This window comes from Rana temporaria, chromosome 5 (assembly GCF_905171775.1).
Source record: "Rana temporaria chromosome 5, aRanTem1.1, whole genome shotgun sequence".
Classification (NCBI taxonomy): Eukaryota; Metazoa; Chordata; class Amphibia; order Anura; family Ranidae; genus Rana; species Rana temporaria.
The window spans coordinates 35,977,524-35,994,185 of record NC_053493.1 but is presented as its reverse complement, the minus strand read 5'-3'; the positions used below and the strand labels follow the sequence as shown (position 1 = coordinate 35,994,185).

General features: G+C 45.8%; 1 protein-coding gene across 3 annotated transcripts in view; it reads left to right on the top strand.

Annotated features, from left to right (window-relative positions):
• The first annotated feature begins 351 nt into the window (after positions 1–351).
• Positions 352–16,662, top strand: part of CDK14 (cyclin dependent kinase 14) — a 601,685-nt gene continuing 585,374 nt past the window's right edge. For 2 of the 3 annotated variants that reach the window (XM_040352390.1, XM_040352388.1), the window contains exon 1: positions 353–908. In XM_040352390.1, coding sequence (XP_040208324.1) covers positions 818–908 — 91 coding nt within the window. In that variant the 5' untranslated portion in view covers positions 353–817. Of the gene's footprint in view, positions 909–16,662 lie in introns of all 3 variants that reach the window. The other variant, XM_040352389.1, reaches the window with a different exon arrangement.

Here is a 16,662-nt window from a genome sequence, read left to right as displayed (position 1 = left end):
GCAGATGACTGGAGCAGATTTGGTGAGCCATAGATTGGCCACATCTTTAATTTCTTCCATCGCTTAGAAATTACATTAAAAAAAAATAGCATTTACGCACTTTTTGCCGTCGCGCCTCCTGTGCCATATTGATCCTCCCGGTAACCCAATTAAATATAAAATGACCACATCTCCATTTTAATGCAGAACCCTAATGAGCTCTCATCAAATTCTTGATAGACCTTTAGGTGTCACACAGCTGAGCTCCATTGTGAAGATTTAGGAGCTGCAGTCATGTCTCTTGGCCACTAGATGGCGCGGTGGAGCTATGGCAGGCGGCGGCAGCAGCAGCAGCAGCAGCCTACAGAGCAGAGTGCGGATCTCATGTATAGTCAGTCCTGCTGGATCTGCTTCATCATTCAAGCTAAGAATATAAACAGTGTACAATGACGAGGATAGAGGAGGGGGTGGGACAGATCAGAGCACAGCCTGAGCACTGGGCTGCATGAGAAGCTGCTGCAGGACCATCCAAAGCTGCCTCTGCAGGTCTACAAGGGGTCCCCTGTACCCAGAATCCTGCACCCCCCCCCCCAGACATCTCTTCTCTCCTTCTCACATCCACACTGCCTGTGTTGGGAAATATTTCGCTTCCTGCTCCAAGTTTTCATTGCGGAGAAGTTGCAGAAAATGAGTCGCAATATTTGGGAACAGATTGTATGTGAGACCTAGAAGGCGGCAGGAGGAGAGGATCGCAGCCAGCTTCAGCCACCGCTGGGATTCTTCTTTGGACTTTCGCTCATCCTCCTTCCCTCCTCCAAGTTGGAGCTCTGCTGCTTGGATGTGTGACATGATCGCAGGACAGCCGGCTCCGAAGCTGAGCAAGATGAAAAAGTTAAGGAGAACTTTGTCAGAGAGCTTCAGCAGGCTAGGTAAGTGATGGGGGGCTCCTGGGGGGTGATCATTTCCAAACGGGGCTCCTGCGGGGTGGCAGTTCCCAAATTGGGATCCTGGTGGGGTGGCAGTTCCCAAATGGGGATCCTAGGGGGGGGTTGGCAGTTCCCAAATGGGGCTCCTGGGGGGTGGCAGTTCCTTAATGGGGATCCTGGGGGGTGGGGGTGGCATTTCCTCCTATATGCGGCTCCTAGGGGGAGGCAGTTCCCATATGGGGATGATGGTGGGTGGCAGTTCCCAAATGGGGCTCCTGGGGGGGGGGGGGGGCACTAAATGAATGGGGATCCTGGGGGGTGGGGTGGCATTTCCTATATGCGGCTCCTAGTTGGTGGCAGTTCCCAAATGGGGATCCTGGGGGATGATACTTTTCAAACGGGGATCCTGGGGGGGTGGCATTTCCTATATGCGGCTCTAGAGGGAGGCAGTTCCCATATGGGGATGATGGTGGGTGGCAGTTCCTGAATGGGGATCCTGGTGGGGTGGCAGTTCCGAAATGGGGCTCCTGAGGGGGGGTGGCAGTTCCCAAGTGGGGTGGGGGTGGCAGCTTCAGAATGGGGATCTTGGGGGTAGAAATTCCCATATGGGGCTCCTTGGGGGTGGCAGTTCCCAAGTGGGGATCCTCTGGTAGGTGGCAGCTCTCAGGTTGTGGCTCCTCCTGGTGGAGGGGGGGGGGGGGGCAGTTCTCGCTGGGTCTTGGCACCTTTCCACTGATCCATTAGATGTGTGATTTCTAGGGATGTCATAGTGGTATGCATGGCACAGATGTTGATGTTGGCTGTACAGTGTTTGCTGACATAAGCAGTCTGGACACTTCTGGAGGCATGCTTGCCAACTTAACTGATGTCTAGGCAAAGTACCAGAGATTGTCCTTTTATTGATAAGGGGGGGGGGAATCAATTGCGGCTTTGAATACTATACCTATATCGGAGAATACTTTCCAAAGAGAGCCATTAGTAATCAGAACTGACCTAGAGATGAGATCCTAATCAGATAAGTAGATCTGTTCTACTATAAAGTGATATTATAAGAACTAACCTAGAGCTCATATCCTAATCAGAGACGTATAACCAAAGACCGCTACTAGGAAGCCAGGACAAGGGGTGGGCAGGAGGAACAGTTGCCTGGGGCATAGTGAAGCACAACCATTGAAGTACAACCATTCCATAGCATGCATTAATAATGGGGGAGGGATGTGTAATTCTAGATCTTTGTACTGGGCAACCCTGTCCTGACACTGCTAGTAATCGTAACGGACCTAGAGATGATATCTTAATCGGAGTATAACCAAAGAAAGCTACTAGGAATCGGGGCCTGGACGAGGGATGGGCAGGAGGGACAGTTGCCCTGGGGTGCAGCAAAGCAAAGGAACAAAAAAATGGACACCCATTCTATAGCATGTATTAATGGGGGGGGGGGGGGGTGCAATTCTCGATCCCTGCCCTGGGTGTTGGACAACCCTGTCCTGGTACTGCTACTAACTAATCGCAGAAGTAGATCTTTTCTACTTTGAAAAGGGATATTCAGAACTGACCTACAGATGATGTCTAAATCTGGCCATACATTCTACAATTTTCTTATTACGGGTTCTTGTATAGTGTCAATTTATACAGTGCTTTTACATATATATTGTACATTCACATCGGTCCCTGACCTGGAGGAGCTTCCAATCTAATCTAACTCACATTCATACACATAGGGCCAATATACACGGGATCCAGTTACCCTGCCAGAATGTCTTTGGAGTGTGGGAGGAAACCCACGCAGGCACAGGGAGAACTTGCAAACTCCAGCCAGGTTGTGCCGTAGTTGGGATTCAAAACGGCGACCCCAGTGCTACCAGGTGGAAGTGCTAACCACTTGGCCACTGTGCTGCCCTATACAACGTTTGCCCTAACATTGTAAAGCACTGCGCAAACTGCTGGCACTATATAAATCCTGTATAATACTAATGATTCCATTTCCTTTTGATTTACCTTCAAATATGTAGTGGAAGCGCCTTCCTTGATTGCATACAAATTGAAAGTCTTTAAGCTTGACCTCCTAGTATATGGCTTTGGTAGATAAATTGTATAATGTATGGCCAGCCTAGGGCCTCTTCCACATGGATGCCTAAAAATGCCAGTTTTTTTTTTTTGTTTGTTTTTTTACTGATCTAAAAGCAGTTTATTGTTTTTATTGTACTGTACACACAGGCGTCCTTAAATGTGCTATGTGTAAAGTATAACAATCAAATCTGCATTGCTGAACGGTATTTTAGGCCCATATACACGTATGACTCACTTTCTGAAAAGCTAGAAGAATTTTTACACGTGTGTGTGTGTGTGTGTGCACGAAAAACGTGAAAATTTTTATGCAGAAACTTTCTGCCGGGAATCTCAGATTTTCATACGTCAGTACCATGTGCAAGTATTCCAACATTCTACCCTAAACAGAAATCTATTCAGAACTGACCCAAGAATATCTAAATCAGAGAAGTAGATCTGAGTTACTAACAATGGGGTCGATTTAGGTAGGGGCGCGCACTCATACGGCGGCGCAGCGTATCGTATTTACGCTACGCCGCCGTAACCTACAGGATCAAGGGCTGTATTCACGAAGCACTTGCTCCGTAAGTTGTGGTGGCGTAGCGTAAATGGGGCCGGCGTAATTCAAATGTGGAAGGGGGGGCGTGTTTTATGTAAATAATGGATGACCCGACGTGGTTGACGTTTTGTACGGACAGCGCATGCGCCGTCCGTGTACATATCCCAGTGTGCATTGCTTCCAAGTACGGCGCAATGACGTATTGGTTTCGACGTGAACGTAAATTACGTCCAGCCCTATTCGCGAACGGCTTACGCAAACAACGTAAGAAATTCAAATTTCGACGCGGGAACGACGTCCATACTTAACATTGCGTGCGCCTCCTAATAGCAGGAACAACCTTACGCTTAAAAAGCCTAACGTAAACGACGTAAATAAGTTGCGCCGGGCGTACGTACGTTTGTGAATCGGCGTATCTAGTTAATTTGCATAATCTACGCCGACAACAACGGAAGCGCCCCTAGCGGCCAGCGTGAGAATGCACCCTAAGATACGACGGAGTAAGAGACTTATGCCAATCGTATCTTAGGCTAATGTCGGCGTATCTAGCTTTCTGAATACAGAAAGTAGATACGCCGGCGCAGCTTTGGAATTACGCGGCGTATCTATGGATATGCCGGCGTAATTCTTTCCTGAATCTACCCCAATATTCAGAACTGACCTAGGTGATGATATCTCAGAGAAGTAGATCTGTTGTATTCTAAGGCCCTGTCCAGACCTGAGCGATGCTGCCCGTTGCATTTTTCATGCTCCTCTCCCATTTATATTTTATATATATATGTGTGTGTGTGTGTGTGTGTGTATATATATAATATATATAAATACATTTTTTTTTGGAGCGGCACCATTCATTTTCAATGGACCTCCCTCAGCTCCAACATTGTGCCAAAGAAGCTCATGTACCAAATTTTGGCACGGAGTCCGTGCATTTTAGCTTTACATGTTTTGCTGCAATTTTCTAGAATTTTGTTTCATGACAATCGTGGCAAAATCGCACCGCATTTGGGGTGCCATTAAAGGGGTTGTAAAGTTTCTTAATTTCCCTTGTTTAAAAAAAAAAAAAGTCATACTTGCCTCCAATGTGCAGTTGGTTATGCACAGAGTGGCCCAGATCCTCTTTTTTTTTTTCTGGGGATGCCTCCTCTGGGCACTCATGTGGGTGCCCCTCCACCCCCCCCCCCCCAGGCGCCAGCGTCATTGGATTTCATTGAAAATGAATGGCTGTGCTGCTAGCAGTCTATCCAATCAGGACACAAGCAGGCATGGGTGTCCGCTCCATAGGGCAAGGGGGGTCGTTTGGCCCCCCCCCCTGGATTTGCTAGGGAGAGCCAGGAGCAGGGCTGAACTGGCCCTGGGGCCGCTTTAAGCGGCGACTGCAGCGCTCCCCTCCTTTTGTCCTCCGGCGCTTGTATCGTATGTCATGGTCAAGTCCTGGGGGAAAAAGTGTGGGAACTCCTACCCAAGATCCACTCCCCCACCCAAAAAAATAAAATTATACGCTCGTATGCATAATTACTAAATCCACTGTACCTTAGTAATCCTTTTATGTTACCGGCCGCTTCCTGTATATGGATTCATTGGGTAGTGTGCGGGTATTCCGTCACTTCCTCGATGCCGCAATGTCTCCTGGGAGCTTTTGTCATTGTTCCCAAGAGACGTTGCGGAGGTCTGCCGCGAGTTATCGTGGGATTTAGAAAGAACTTTAAGCAAGTTCTTTCTAAATCCCGCGATAACTCGAGACATTGCGGCATCGAGGAAGTGACGGAATACATATACCGGAAGCAGCCAGTAACACAAAGGATTATTAAGGTTCACCTGCCCCTGACAGTGACTCGAGCTGGGCATCGCCGCTTAGTGAAAGATCGGCTTGGGCGGCTCGGCTGCTCTAGTCCTGCAAAGGGAACTGCGTTCCAGCTTTGAAAAAAGTGCAGGAACTCCGTTTCCACGCGTTCCCGCAGGACTTGAGCCCTGGACACGAGACACCGGCCAGGGCTGGTGTGCTTGTTCCCGTCGCAGGAATTACGGGGCTCAGGCAAGTAAAAAAGGGGGGCTATGCTTTACTAAGGAGGGGTTTTCACCTTAATGCATAGATTGTTTTAAGGTGAAAAATGCAGAGCATTTACAACCTCTTTAAGAATTAATGGCACAACCAACACATTTATTTTTATTTTTTTCTGTGATTCTACAATCCACATGTAGAATTGTGCGATTCTGCCCATGACTTCAATACACAAACGTGTGAATGGGGCCTAATGAGTTACTAGTGATATTCAGAACTAACATAGCAGTTAAAGCGGAGTTCCGGCCACAATTTCACTTTTTTAAATATAAATACCCCTGTAATACACAAGCTTAATGTATTCTAGTAAAGTAAGTCTGTAAACTAAGGTCCGTTTTGTTAGGTTGTTACAGCATTTAGACACTTTATAAAATTAGAAATTGACTGGGGCCATCCTAAGTGTGGGCATCATGAAGCCAGACTGTATGACTTCCTGGATTTCAGCCTTGCAGATCTCGCACATGCTCAGTGCTGCACAAGCAGTGTCAGATCAGGTTTCAGCACCTGTGCTGTCCAAGTCACATGATTCTTTAAAACTGGGGAGTGCACAGACTCCTGGAAAGTTACACCCACTACATTCCCAGGAGTCTGTGCGGTGTAGGTTAGGAAGCATTAAGCACCTAGGTGCAGGAAGTGGGAAGATTAACTATTCTGCCTAGCAACAACACTTTGAAGGCATCTAAAAAAAAAAAAAAAAAAAATCCGTAAAGGACTAATGACATTTTTTTAAAGCTACTGATGTAATGTTATATTTATGGGTGGAACTCCAATTTAAGTGTATCTGTTGTACTGTAAAGAGATACTAGCAGTGGCCCTATCCATGCGTTCCCTAATCTACATGCAGGGTGCTGGACGCATGGATTTCAATGGGGTGTTTTTTTGTTTTGGCTTTTTTGAGGCTCTAATAGCTAGGCTTCAATAAGGGGTGGGCTTGGGGCACTGTAGAATAGGTAGGAACTCATAAAGTTTTATATTCATTCTGAGTATATCTTTTGTACTATAGAGCTGCTAGTATGCAGAACTGACCTAGCAGTGATATCTAAATAAGAGAAATTACATCGTATCTGTGTTTTTTTTTTTTTAAGCTAATAGCAATTTTCACAACTGCTGTGTAAGAATGATACATAAAGCAAAACTGTTACATAGTATCTGTTATAATATAAAGCGCTGGCCTGGGAATTGTACCTAAAGTAAAGAGCTTGCATTGTATCTGCTTGACTATATAAGGCTCCAATCACACCGGGGTATTTTTGGATCGTGGTAGAATCTCTGTGATTCTGCCCCCGATCTTACAAGGCAGCACAATTCCAAAACGTAAGTTCAGGTGCCATTATTTTCAATGGTATCTCAAACGCGGTGCAAATCGCATTGCGTGAAGTTTGCCGCCCCCAAAAAAGCTCCTGTTTCTTTTTGGGCGCCAAGCTTAGTAGTATCAAAACTCCAGCAGCATTGCGGTATTGTATGGTATGGAGATATACGCTGATCAGCCATAACCTTAGGACCACTGAGAGATAAAGTGAATATCATGAATTATCTCATTAATTCTGAAAGTGGATGGGATATATTAGGCAGCAAGTAAACATGTAATCTCTGAAGTTGATGTGTTTTTGAAAGGCCCAAAAAACTGGGCAAATGTAAGGATTTAACCACTTCCCGTCTGGCCTTTAGCAAAATGACGGCCAGACGGTGGTTTAGCGCAGCCCCCCCGCCCTCAGATGCCCGCCCAGGACCACCAGTATGCCGCCCAGGACCACCAGGGATGGGCATCCACACTGGACCACCAGGTATGCCCCCTAGACCACTAGGGAAATGACAATCTGTGCAAAGGCAGTTGTCAATCAATGCCCAGAAAGCTGCCAACTAGTGCCCACCCAAAATTCCTGCCAGTGCCACCAGGGATGCATATCAGTGCCATGTATCGATGCCTGTGAGTGAGTGAGAAACTTATATAGCGCAACACATGCAAACTGAATTGCCTCTGGGCGCTTTGGTATCCATTCCCTGGGCCCTCAGAAGAGATGGCTCTTGATCTTTCTCCTGAAGGCCAGGTGGTTTACCTCCAATCGGATGCTGGTTGGTAGAGCGTTCCATAGTCTGGGTCCTTGGCCCGCAAATCTTCGTTCTCCTTTGGACTTGTATCTGGCTTTGGGTATCTATCAGTGCCACCCCTAAGTACCCATCATTGCAGCCTATCAGTGCCGCCTATCAATGCCCATCAGAGCCACCTCATTGGTGCCGCCTTGTCAGTGCCGCCTTATCAGTGAAGGAGAAAACGTACTTTGTAGTCTGGAATGGAGATATGATATGATTTTGTACAAAATGGTGTGGTATGGAGATATGGAATGGTCTGTAATAGAGATATGATCTGATATATGATATGGAGATATATTTAAAGCATTTCAAAGTGTTTTTTTTTTTTTTTTTTTTTTTTTTAATCCTGGTACTTCCGCTATCTACTGGCCTAAGTTGTCAAATAGATATTGGAGAGAATTTTCCTAACAACCGTCTTGCTCAGCGAGTGGAAGCGGACTCCCTGATATCTGGACTGTGTGCATGGAGGGAGGTTTATATCCAATCATTACATGTAACCTTCCTCATAGAGAGATCTTCTTTAATATTTCTGGCTCTCGCTGCTGCATAGTGACAAACCCAAAGCTTTAGAGGGTTGTCAACATTGTGTTTAAAATAAGAGATTTGACAGCTTTTTGTTATCTACTAGCTGCATGTGCAAAAGGTGGCATCAAAGGGGGAAGCTTTCTGTATTGTACTGGGATTACTGGGCAGGAGGTCAGCTGTGTGTTGGAGAACACAACTCCCTCGTCTACGTCCGTTATTCCCCATGTTCTCTCTGGCTTTTCATTTTGAGTGATATGAACTAAAGTGTGACAGTTGAGTGTAAAATATGGATTTATATTTTCTGTTTTGTATATGGATGGAAACAATAAAAAAAAGTATTGAATTTAAAAAAAAAAAGTGACAGTTGTCTGTTTTTTTTTTTTTTTTTTTTTTTTTTTTTGCTGTTGGCAGTTTTGGACAGAAGTAGTTCCATGGCTGCGTCCCGTTGTGTAATTCTGAATAAATGAACGTGTCCTCGTCCCTTGGACTGTTTTGGATTACCATGCCCTGGTCTGATGAAATGGGGCTCTTTTACTATGGGCCCATTTACCCTTTCATGTAGGGTTGCCACCTGTCCAGGTTGGGAATCATGTGTCTGGGTTTCAGTCCGCCTGAAACCCAGACACAGTGGGCCGGATTCAGAAACCAGATACGCCGTCATATCTCTGAGTCCGGCCGGTCGTATCTATGCGCCTGAATCTGTTACGCATAGATATCCCTAAGATCCGACTGGTGTAAGTGTCTTATCTTAGGCTGCATTTTCACGCTGGCCGCTAGGTGGCGCTTCCGTATAGTTGCGCGAGGAATATGCAAATTAGGTAGTTACGCCGATTCAGAAACGTCCGGCCGGCGCATTTTTTTTACGTCGTTTACGTTAGGCCTTTTTACAGCGTATAGTTACCCCTGCTATATGAAGCGTAGCTAATGTTAAGTATGGCCGTCGTTCCCGCGTCGAGTTTTGAAAATTTTACGTCGTTTGCGTAAGTCGTTCGCTAATAGGGCTGGACGTAATTTACGTTCACGTCGAAAGCAATGACGTTTTGCAGAGGATTTTTCGAGCATGCGCACTGGGATTTTTTTCACGAACGGCGCATGCGCCGTTCACAAAAAACTTAAACGCGGGGTCAAATTTAAATAAAACACGGCCCCAACATCCCCATTTGAATTAGGCCACACATACGTTACGCCGCCGTAACTAAGGGCACAAGTTCTTTTTTTTTCATATGGAACTTCCGCCCAAAGTTTAGGGCGGCGTAACGTATCGAAGATACGTTATGCCAGCAGAAAGATCCCCTGATCTTTCTGAATCTGGCCCATTATTTAGATTTGAATGTGACTCGGAACAGGGCCTGAACAGGGCACTATGTACGCCACATTACTATTCTCTTTGAAGCGCCCAAAGGTGTCCCAGGTCTGTTTACCCTATAGCGTATATTAGAGCTGCATGATTCTGGGGAAAAATGAGAATGACAATTAGTTTTTGTTTTTTTTTGCTTGGAATAAAAATTGCAATTATTGTGGCCTAACATCTTTCACATTATACAAAAAAATTGGGCAACAACTGCCATTTTATTCTCTAGGGTCTCTGCTATAAATATGTGTTTTGGGGGTTCTAAGTAATTTTCTAGCAACACTATTTTTTTAACTTGAAACCAACAAGTGTCAGACATGGGTTTAGTCTTTAAGTGGTTAAACTTCCCTCTTTTACAGACTGAAGTTCATTCCTTTGATCTAAAGAACACAAATTTACAATGTTTTTATAGTTAAACAGCTGAGGAATGTTGTGAAACTTGGCAGACTGCCTGGTGTGTGTGTGTGTGTGTGTGTGTGTGTGTGTGTGTTTTTGTTTTGACATGCTGTCAGCTTGAGCAGAGAACTCTGCATTGAATTGAGAAAATGCTTTAAGATCGCAAGGGGAAAAGAATCGTGACCTTGATTCTTAATGTTTAATCATACAGTGTATATTTAAAAAATTGCTAAGTTCAGGTTTGGCTTGAAGAAAAAGTGCCAATCCAACTTTAATTTTGCAGTATATAGCCCTGTCAATTTACACTGTGTGTGTGTGTGTGTGTGTGTGTGTGTGTGTGTGTATGTGTAATATATATATATATATATATATATATATATATATATATATATATATATATATATATATATATATATATATATATATATATATATATATATATATATATATATATATTATATATATATATTATATATATATATATATATAAAAAAAAATTTTTTAACGTCAGTCCTCGCCCTCAAGCACAGCAGCACCATTTAGAATAGAAGATATTTACTTGCAAAGCCTCCAGTGACGTCACTGGTGCATGCGCTCTATAGGAACGGCATACCTATGCTGTTCCTTTAGAGCAGTGGTCTCCAAACTGCAGCCCTGGGGCCAGATGTGGCACTTTGCTTGCCTCTATTCGGCCTTTGGGGCACCGATCCTCCCACAGACACCAATGATGGGGCACTATTCCTCCCACTGATACGGACAACATGGCACGAATTCTTCCACTGATACCAACAATGGAGCACTAATGTTCCCACTAAAACCAATGATGGGGCATCTGACGCTGGGGCATTTTCTACTCTCACTGGCCACGGTCCGTCCCCCCCTAAACTCTGAAGGACAGTAAGCTGGACCTTTGTGTAGAGAGTTTGGAGACCCCCTGCTTTAGAGTCCTGTGCTGTGAACCGCGGCTTCCATGGGAGTGACGTCTTCTCGGCTCGTCCAATCAAAGGACCAGAGCCTGCCAACCTGGATGGAAGACCAGGTAAAGATGGAAGCCCTGTAGGCTGTGACATTGCGCCACTGACAGGCTTTGTTTTAAAGCGGAGCTCCACCCTAAAGTAGAACTTCCACTCATCGGAATAGTCGTCCCCCCCCCCCCTCTCGTCCACTGTCAGATTTGACACCTTTCAGGGGGAGGGGGGTGCAGATACCTGTCTAAGACAGGTATTCGCACCCACTACCGCGAGTCCTCTCTGCCGGTAGTGCGTCTCGGCTCCCAGACCAGTGAGGACGGTAATGCGTGACTCGCGCATGCACCGTAGGGAATTGGGCAGTGAAGCCGGAACGCTTCACTTCCTGATTCCCTCACCAAGGATTGCGGTAGGGGCAGCCGAGTGATGAGCGATTGCTCATCTTCTGCTGCAGATGTCGCTGGACTCCAGGACAGGTAAGTGTCCTAATATTCAAAGTCAGCAGTATTTGTAGCTGCTGGCTTTTTTATATATATATATATTTTTTTTTTTAACGGCGCAGCTACACTTTAAGGGAAGTTTCACATAATTTGCTAGTATGCAATGCATACTAGCAAATTATAACTTTTGCTTTTCAGGTTGGAAAACAAAAACATAAAAAAACTATGGTTTACTACCACTTTAAAAGGGTTGTAAAGGTACAAATTATTTATTTTCCTAAATAGCTTCCTTTTACTTTAGTGCAGTCCTCCTTCACTTACCTCATCCTTCCATTTTGCTTTTAAATGTCCTTATTTCTTCTGAGAAATCCTCACTTCCTGTTCTTCTGTCTGTAACTCCACACCGCAATGCAAGGCTTTCTCCCTGGTGTGGAGTGTTGTGCTCGCCCCCCCCCCCCCTTAGACTACAGGAGAGTCAGGATGCCCACTAACACACAGCTCCTTTCTCTATCTGCAACGTAGAGAGCGTCCTGACTCTCCTGTAGTCCGAGGGGGCGAGCACGACACTCCACACCAGGGAGAAAGCCTCACATTACTGTGTGGAGTTACAGACAGAAGAACAGGAAGTGAGGATTTCTCAGAAGAAATAAGGACATTTAAAAGCAAAATGGAAGGATGAGGTAAGTGAAGGAGGACTGCACTAAGGTAAAGGAAGCTATTTAGGAAAAACAAATTGTACCTTTACAACCCCTTTAACTTTGACAATAAAACCTGGAAGCCGATTGGCTACTATGCACAGCTGCACCAGATTCTGTGTGCACCAGTTTTAATAAATCTCCCCCAATGTAATCGCTCATAGAAAAGGATGCCATGTGCACACCAATGAAAAATGCCGCGCCAAGGATTTGGACAGCAAGGCTGCATTCACACCTGAGCGTTTTCTCGCCTGAAGCGCGACACTCAAAAACTCTAGAGGAGGGAAAAAAACATTATTCCCTATGAAGATGGTTCACATTTCCACTCCAAAACGCCTGACACCGAACGCCTGAAGCTCAAACAAGTTCCGGACCCTTTTTTGTCGCGCGAATTGGGCGTTTTTGAGCGTTTCTATTTCCCATAGAAAGTAAACGCTCGATACTAGCGCGACAACGAGCGTTTGCTACGGGCGTTTTGTCGCTTTAATCAATAGAACATTTCACCCAGGCAGAAGATAAAAAAAATCTACCAACATGGCAACAAGTGATGAAAAGATGATATTTTTTCCTATTGGCTAAAATAAAAAACGCGCAAAAAAGCATGAATACGCACGACCGAACGACCTCCGCTCAGGTGTGAATGCAGCCTAATAGTGGCTGTCTGAGAAAACGGTTCAGTTCAACAAAGCTCAGGCACCGATGGAAGCTTTCAAACACGGCGTTTTAATTGTCTTGACGCTTCATTGAAACGCCCATCAGGTCCGTCCTCTGGATCTGTCACTGCCATTGTTCACCGGGAGATCTGCAGCTGGAAATGCCGCTCGTTGAAAGAAAAGCTGCCGGGCCATTTTTAAAGTAGTTAATTTGTTGGGTTCATGTTCCCCGGCTGGGATAACTTAGTGATTAGCTCACTTATGAAGACATTCCTAGTGTTACCGCTTCCTGTACAGAGAACTGGAACATGCAAGATTATCCCAGACCGCTCGCTCGGTGGCCGGATTCCACTGACAACACAAACTCCTTCAGTTGGATGTTTGCAGACTGTAAATCTTCTGACCCTAATCATGGAGTCCGATCTTTATTTGGATTGTAAAGCTGCCCATAGATGTGTAGAATTGTGAGTGAACAGTCTTGGGAAGAGTCTTCTGCCCAATACACTCAATGAGAAAAATCAGACGAAAAACGCCGCTTATCGTCCGATAATCTGATTGTTGGTACACAGATTTCTAGAGCTGATCACAAAAGTTCGCGCAAAATTATCCAAAAGGAACAGGCACAAAAATTGTTCTCTAACGATAACGGAACAAACGATTTTTGTTTTAATCCGCACAATATTCGCCTTATTGACGGAGACAACGCATGCCTAATATAATACAATACATTACACCATCGTGGAAAGTTGTAGTCCGTTTTACGAGAATTTTTTAACTCTAGTAACCTATTCATTTTCGATATGAGACTAGCATGCACAAAAAAATCCGATCATTCGTCCGATATTCTTATGATGTGTACCAGGCTTTAGGTAGGCCATAGATGATACGATTCTCTTTCCTTTCAACACGGGTGGAAGGAAAGAAAATCGCTTGATTTCCCCCATCGACACAATCTGCGTTATTGTATTCTGTCATCGGGGAGCCTTCCCAGCCAGCAGAACACAATGATTACTGCTAGGGGCTAGAGCCGCTGGCAGTAATCGTATGCAGAAAAATCCGACAGGCTAGTTGTCTTAAAGCGGAGGTTCACCCAAAAAAACAACTACCTCCTGGCACAAGGGGAACTCTATCACCAAGTTAAATAGCCCCTTAAAAAAAAAATGTATAGTGTAAATACCGTAGATTTTTGTTTTTAGCTCGCACTTCCGGGCTTTCCCTCCCGTGGGAGTGGGCGTTCCTACTCCTTTCCCCAGCGCTGCAATGTCAGCTGAGAGTTTGGCGTGTCATGTTTCTAGCAGACAATGCGGAACGTCGTTGTTCGATGGAGCTGGTTCTGCTATCAGATAGTTTCCGGGATGGTCTGAGCAGGCACAATTGAATCAGACGGAAATCCCCGAGTATGAGCAGTTCGTCAGCTGGAGATGCCGCTCGTCGCTCATTGGTTAGACACGCCGCTCATTTGTTAGACACGCTGCTCGCTCGTTCTATACAGCCGACGCTTCCAGGAAATGACTGCTTGTGGCCTTCACAATGCCCACAAGCAAAATGGAAACTGCCAGGAACTGATTTTAAAAGTTCTTTTCTTTATCGTACATCACGGGACACAGAGCGGCATTCATTACTATATGGGTTATATGGAGTACCTTCAGGTGTAGACACTGGCAATCTCAAACAGGAAATGCCCCTCCCTATATAACCCCCTCCCATAGGAGGAGTACCTCAGTTTTTCCGCCAGTGTCTTAGGTGTTAGTCATGGTTTAGCTTGCCTCCACATCCTTGGGATTAGGTGAGCTAACCGGTTCTGTCCAAAAAAGCCTCAGCGCTAAAGTGGTCAGTAACCGGACCCCAAACCCTTGGGGTATAGCCCATAATGCTTTTCTTTTTAGAGAGCTGGACCCTGGGCCCAGAACTTAGAAACCTTTGGGTGCCTAATGTTTCTGTTGCCAGAGTGCTATATGGGCCCAGGACAGTGGATCCTTCATAGGAACCCAGGGCCTGAAGGTCTAGACATCCCCACCGAGATGGGGGAAGATTGGGCCTCTTGCTTGGCAAAGTCCTGCGGCATGGAGCAGGTAAGTGAGGGGAAAACTTGCGGAACTTGGTTCTTAGCAGGTTTTTTCTGGGGGGTCACAGGGGACATGCCTAAAGTTATGCACTGCATCTGGCAAACTAGTCACATATCATAAAGATAGGATGGCTCTATATGTATTATTCCCCATAAGATGTGACCTCCCTTGTAGTGTTGGAAAAGCATTGAGTGGGGCCTGTGTGATATAAAAGTATATGTGTGTGTCAGAGAGCTGTGCTTACCTGCAAGCCTCCAGGCGATGCTCCATTCAGTCTTCCTCCTCACGGCCTGCAAAGCAGGCAAAACGCTGACCTCCTCATGGTTCCAGGCTGCAGGCTGCAGTTTGCTGGAGCAGAGAGGTCCCTTCCTCCCAACCCCACCCCCCCCCTGTCGGGAGGGGCATTTCCTGTTTGAGATTGCTGGGGGGGAAGGGCGGGTCAGTGGCTTAAGGAAGGGGCGGCCCTTCCTTGTTTGTTCCATATAGCTCATTCAATACTTTGGAACTGAGGAGGAAAGACCAGAACGGCAAGCACGGGGCGCCGAGGACACACAGTGGCCAGAAAGAATATTGCAGTCTTCAGAAGACTGTTTTCAAGCCTAGGAATAGGCTGTTTCTTTTCCATCTCATAGTTTTTCTTGCAATACTACTCAGGGGGACAGAATGTTTTTTCTTTCCTAGATTTGAAAAAAAAAAAAAAAAAAAGTGTCATCTAGGGGAGAGGAAGCATTTTTTATCCCCCAAACAGGTGTTTGGGCATTTAACTATTTATAAGTCCCAGGTACCAATAAGTAGCAGGTGTACCTCGGTATTGTACCATGGCATCAAAAAACAAGGGTACAAGAGGTGGGGATTCCCCCAGAGAGTCTGAGGTCTCGGACAAAGCTATGCCGCTGCTTTCCCCACAGGGAGCCTTGGGGCCATCGGGATCTGGGGCTGGAGCTGACGCGGGTCAGTCCAACCCTAAGATGGTCACGGAGGAGGTATTACTCACCTCTTTAAAAGAGATGCAGAAAAGCATGGGTAAAATGATAGCCGCAGCTATGCGGGGCAGTAAGCGGAATAGATCTCCGTCGCCCGAGCGCGGACCCTCAGAAGAGGAGGTCCTTTCCTCAGGGGAATTGGACGACCTCTTGGACAAGGACCAAGTAGGTTCAGGGATCGAAGATCCGGATACAGAGGAGTCTGGGGCAGTCTCCCTGAGGGAGAGCTGGTGGATTCAAGGATTGTCGGACTTGGTCCATAGGGCATTCAACTTGCCAGTACCAGATCTCCAGGTATCGACGGTTTCAGCTTTGGGCTCACTGAGGGCGCCTCAAAGCAATGCTGTGTTTCCGATCCATCCTCTATTAGAGGGAGTTTTGTTCCAAGATTGGAACAAGCCAGATAAGATCTTCTTACCACCTAAGAAGTTCTCTGTCCTATATCCTATGGAAGAAAATTTTTCCAAAAGATGGGCTACTCCTGCAGTGGACGCAGCCATCTCATGTGTTAACAAATCGTTAACATGCCCTGTAGAAAACATACAGGTGTTCAAGGATCCAGTTGATAAGCGCTTGGAAGCACTACTTAAGAACTCCTTCACTACTGCAGGGGCAGTAGTACAGCCAGCTGTGGCTGCGATTGGGGTCGCTCAAGCATTATCGGATCAATTTAAGCAGATGCTTAAACTTATTCCTGCCCAGCAGGCAGAAGAATTTTCGGATGTCCCTAAGGCCATATGTTTTACGGTAGACGCAATCAAGGATTCTATCCAGCAAGCGTCACGTTTATCGTTATCCCTTATCCATATGAGAAGACTCTTATGGTTAAAAAGCTGGGAGGCTGAGCCCCCATGCAAGAAGCTCCTGGTAGGGTTCCCCTTCCATGGAGGACGACTCTTCGGAGAAGACCTAGATAAATACA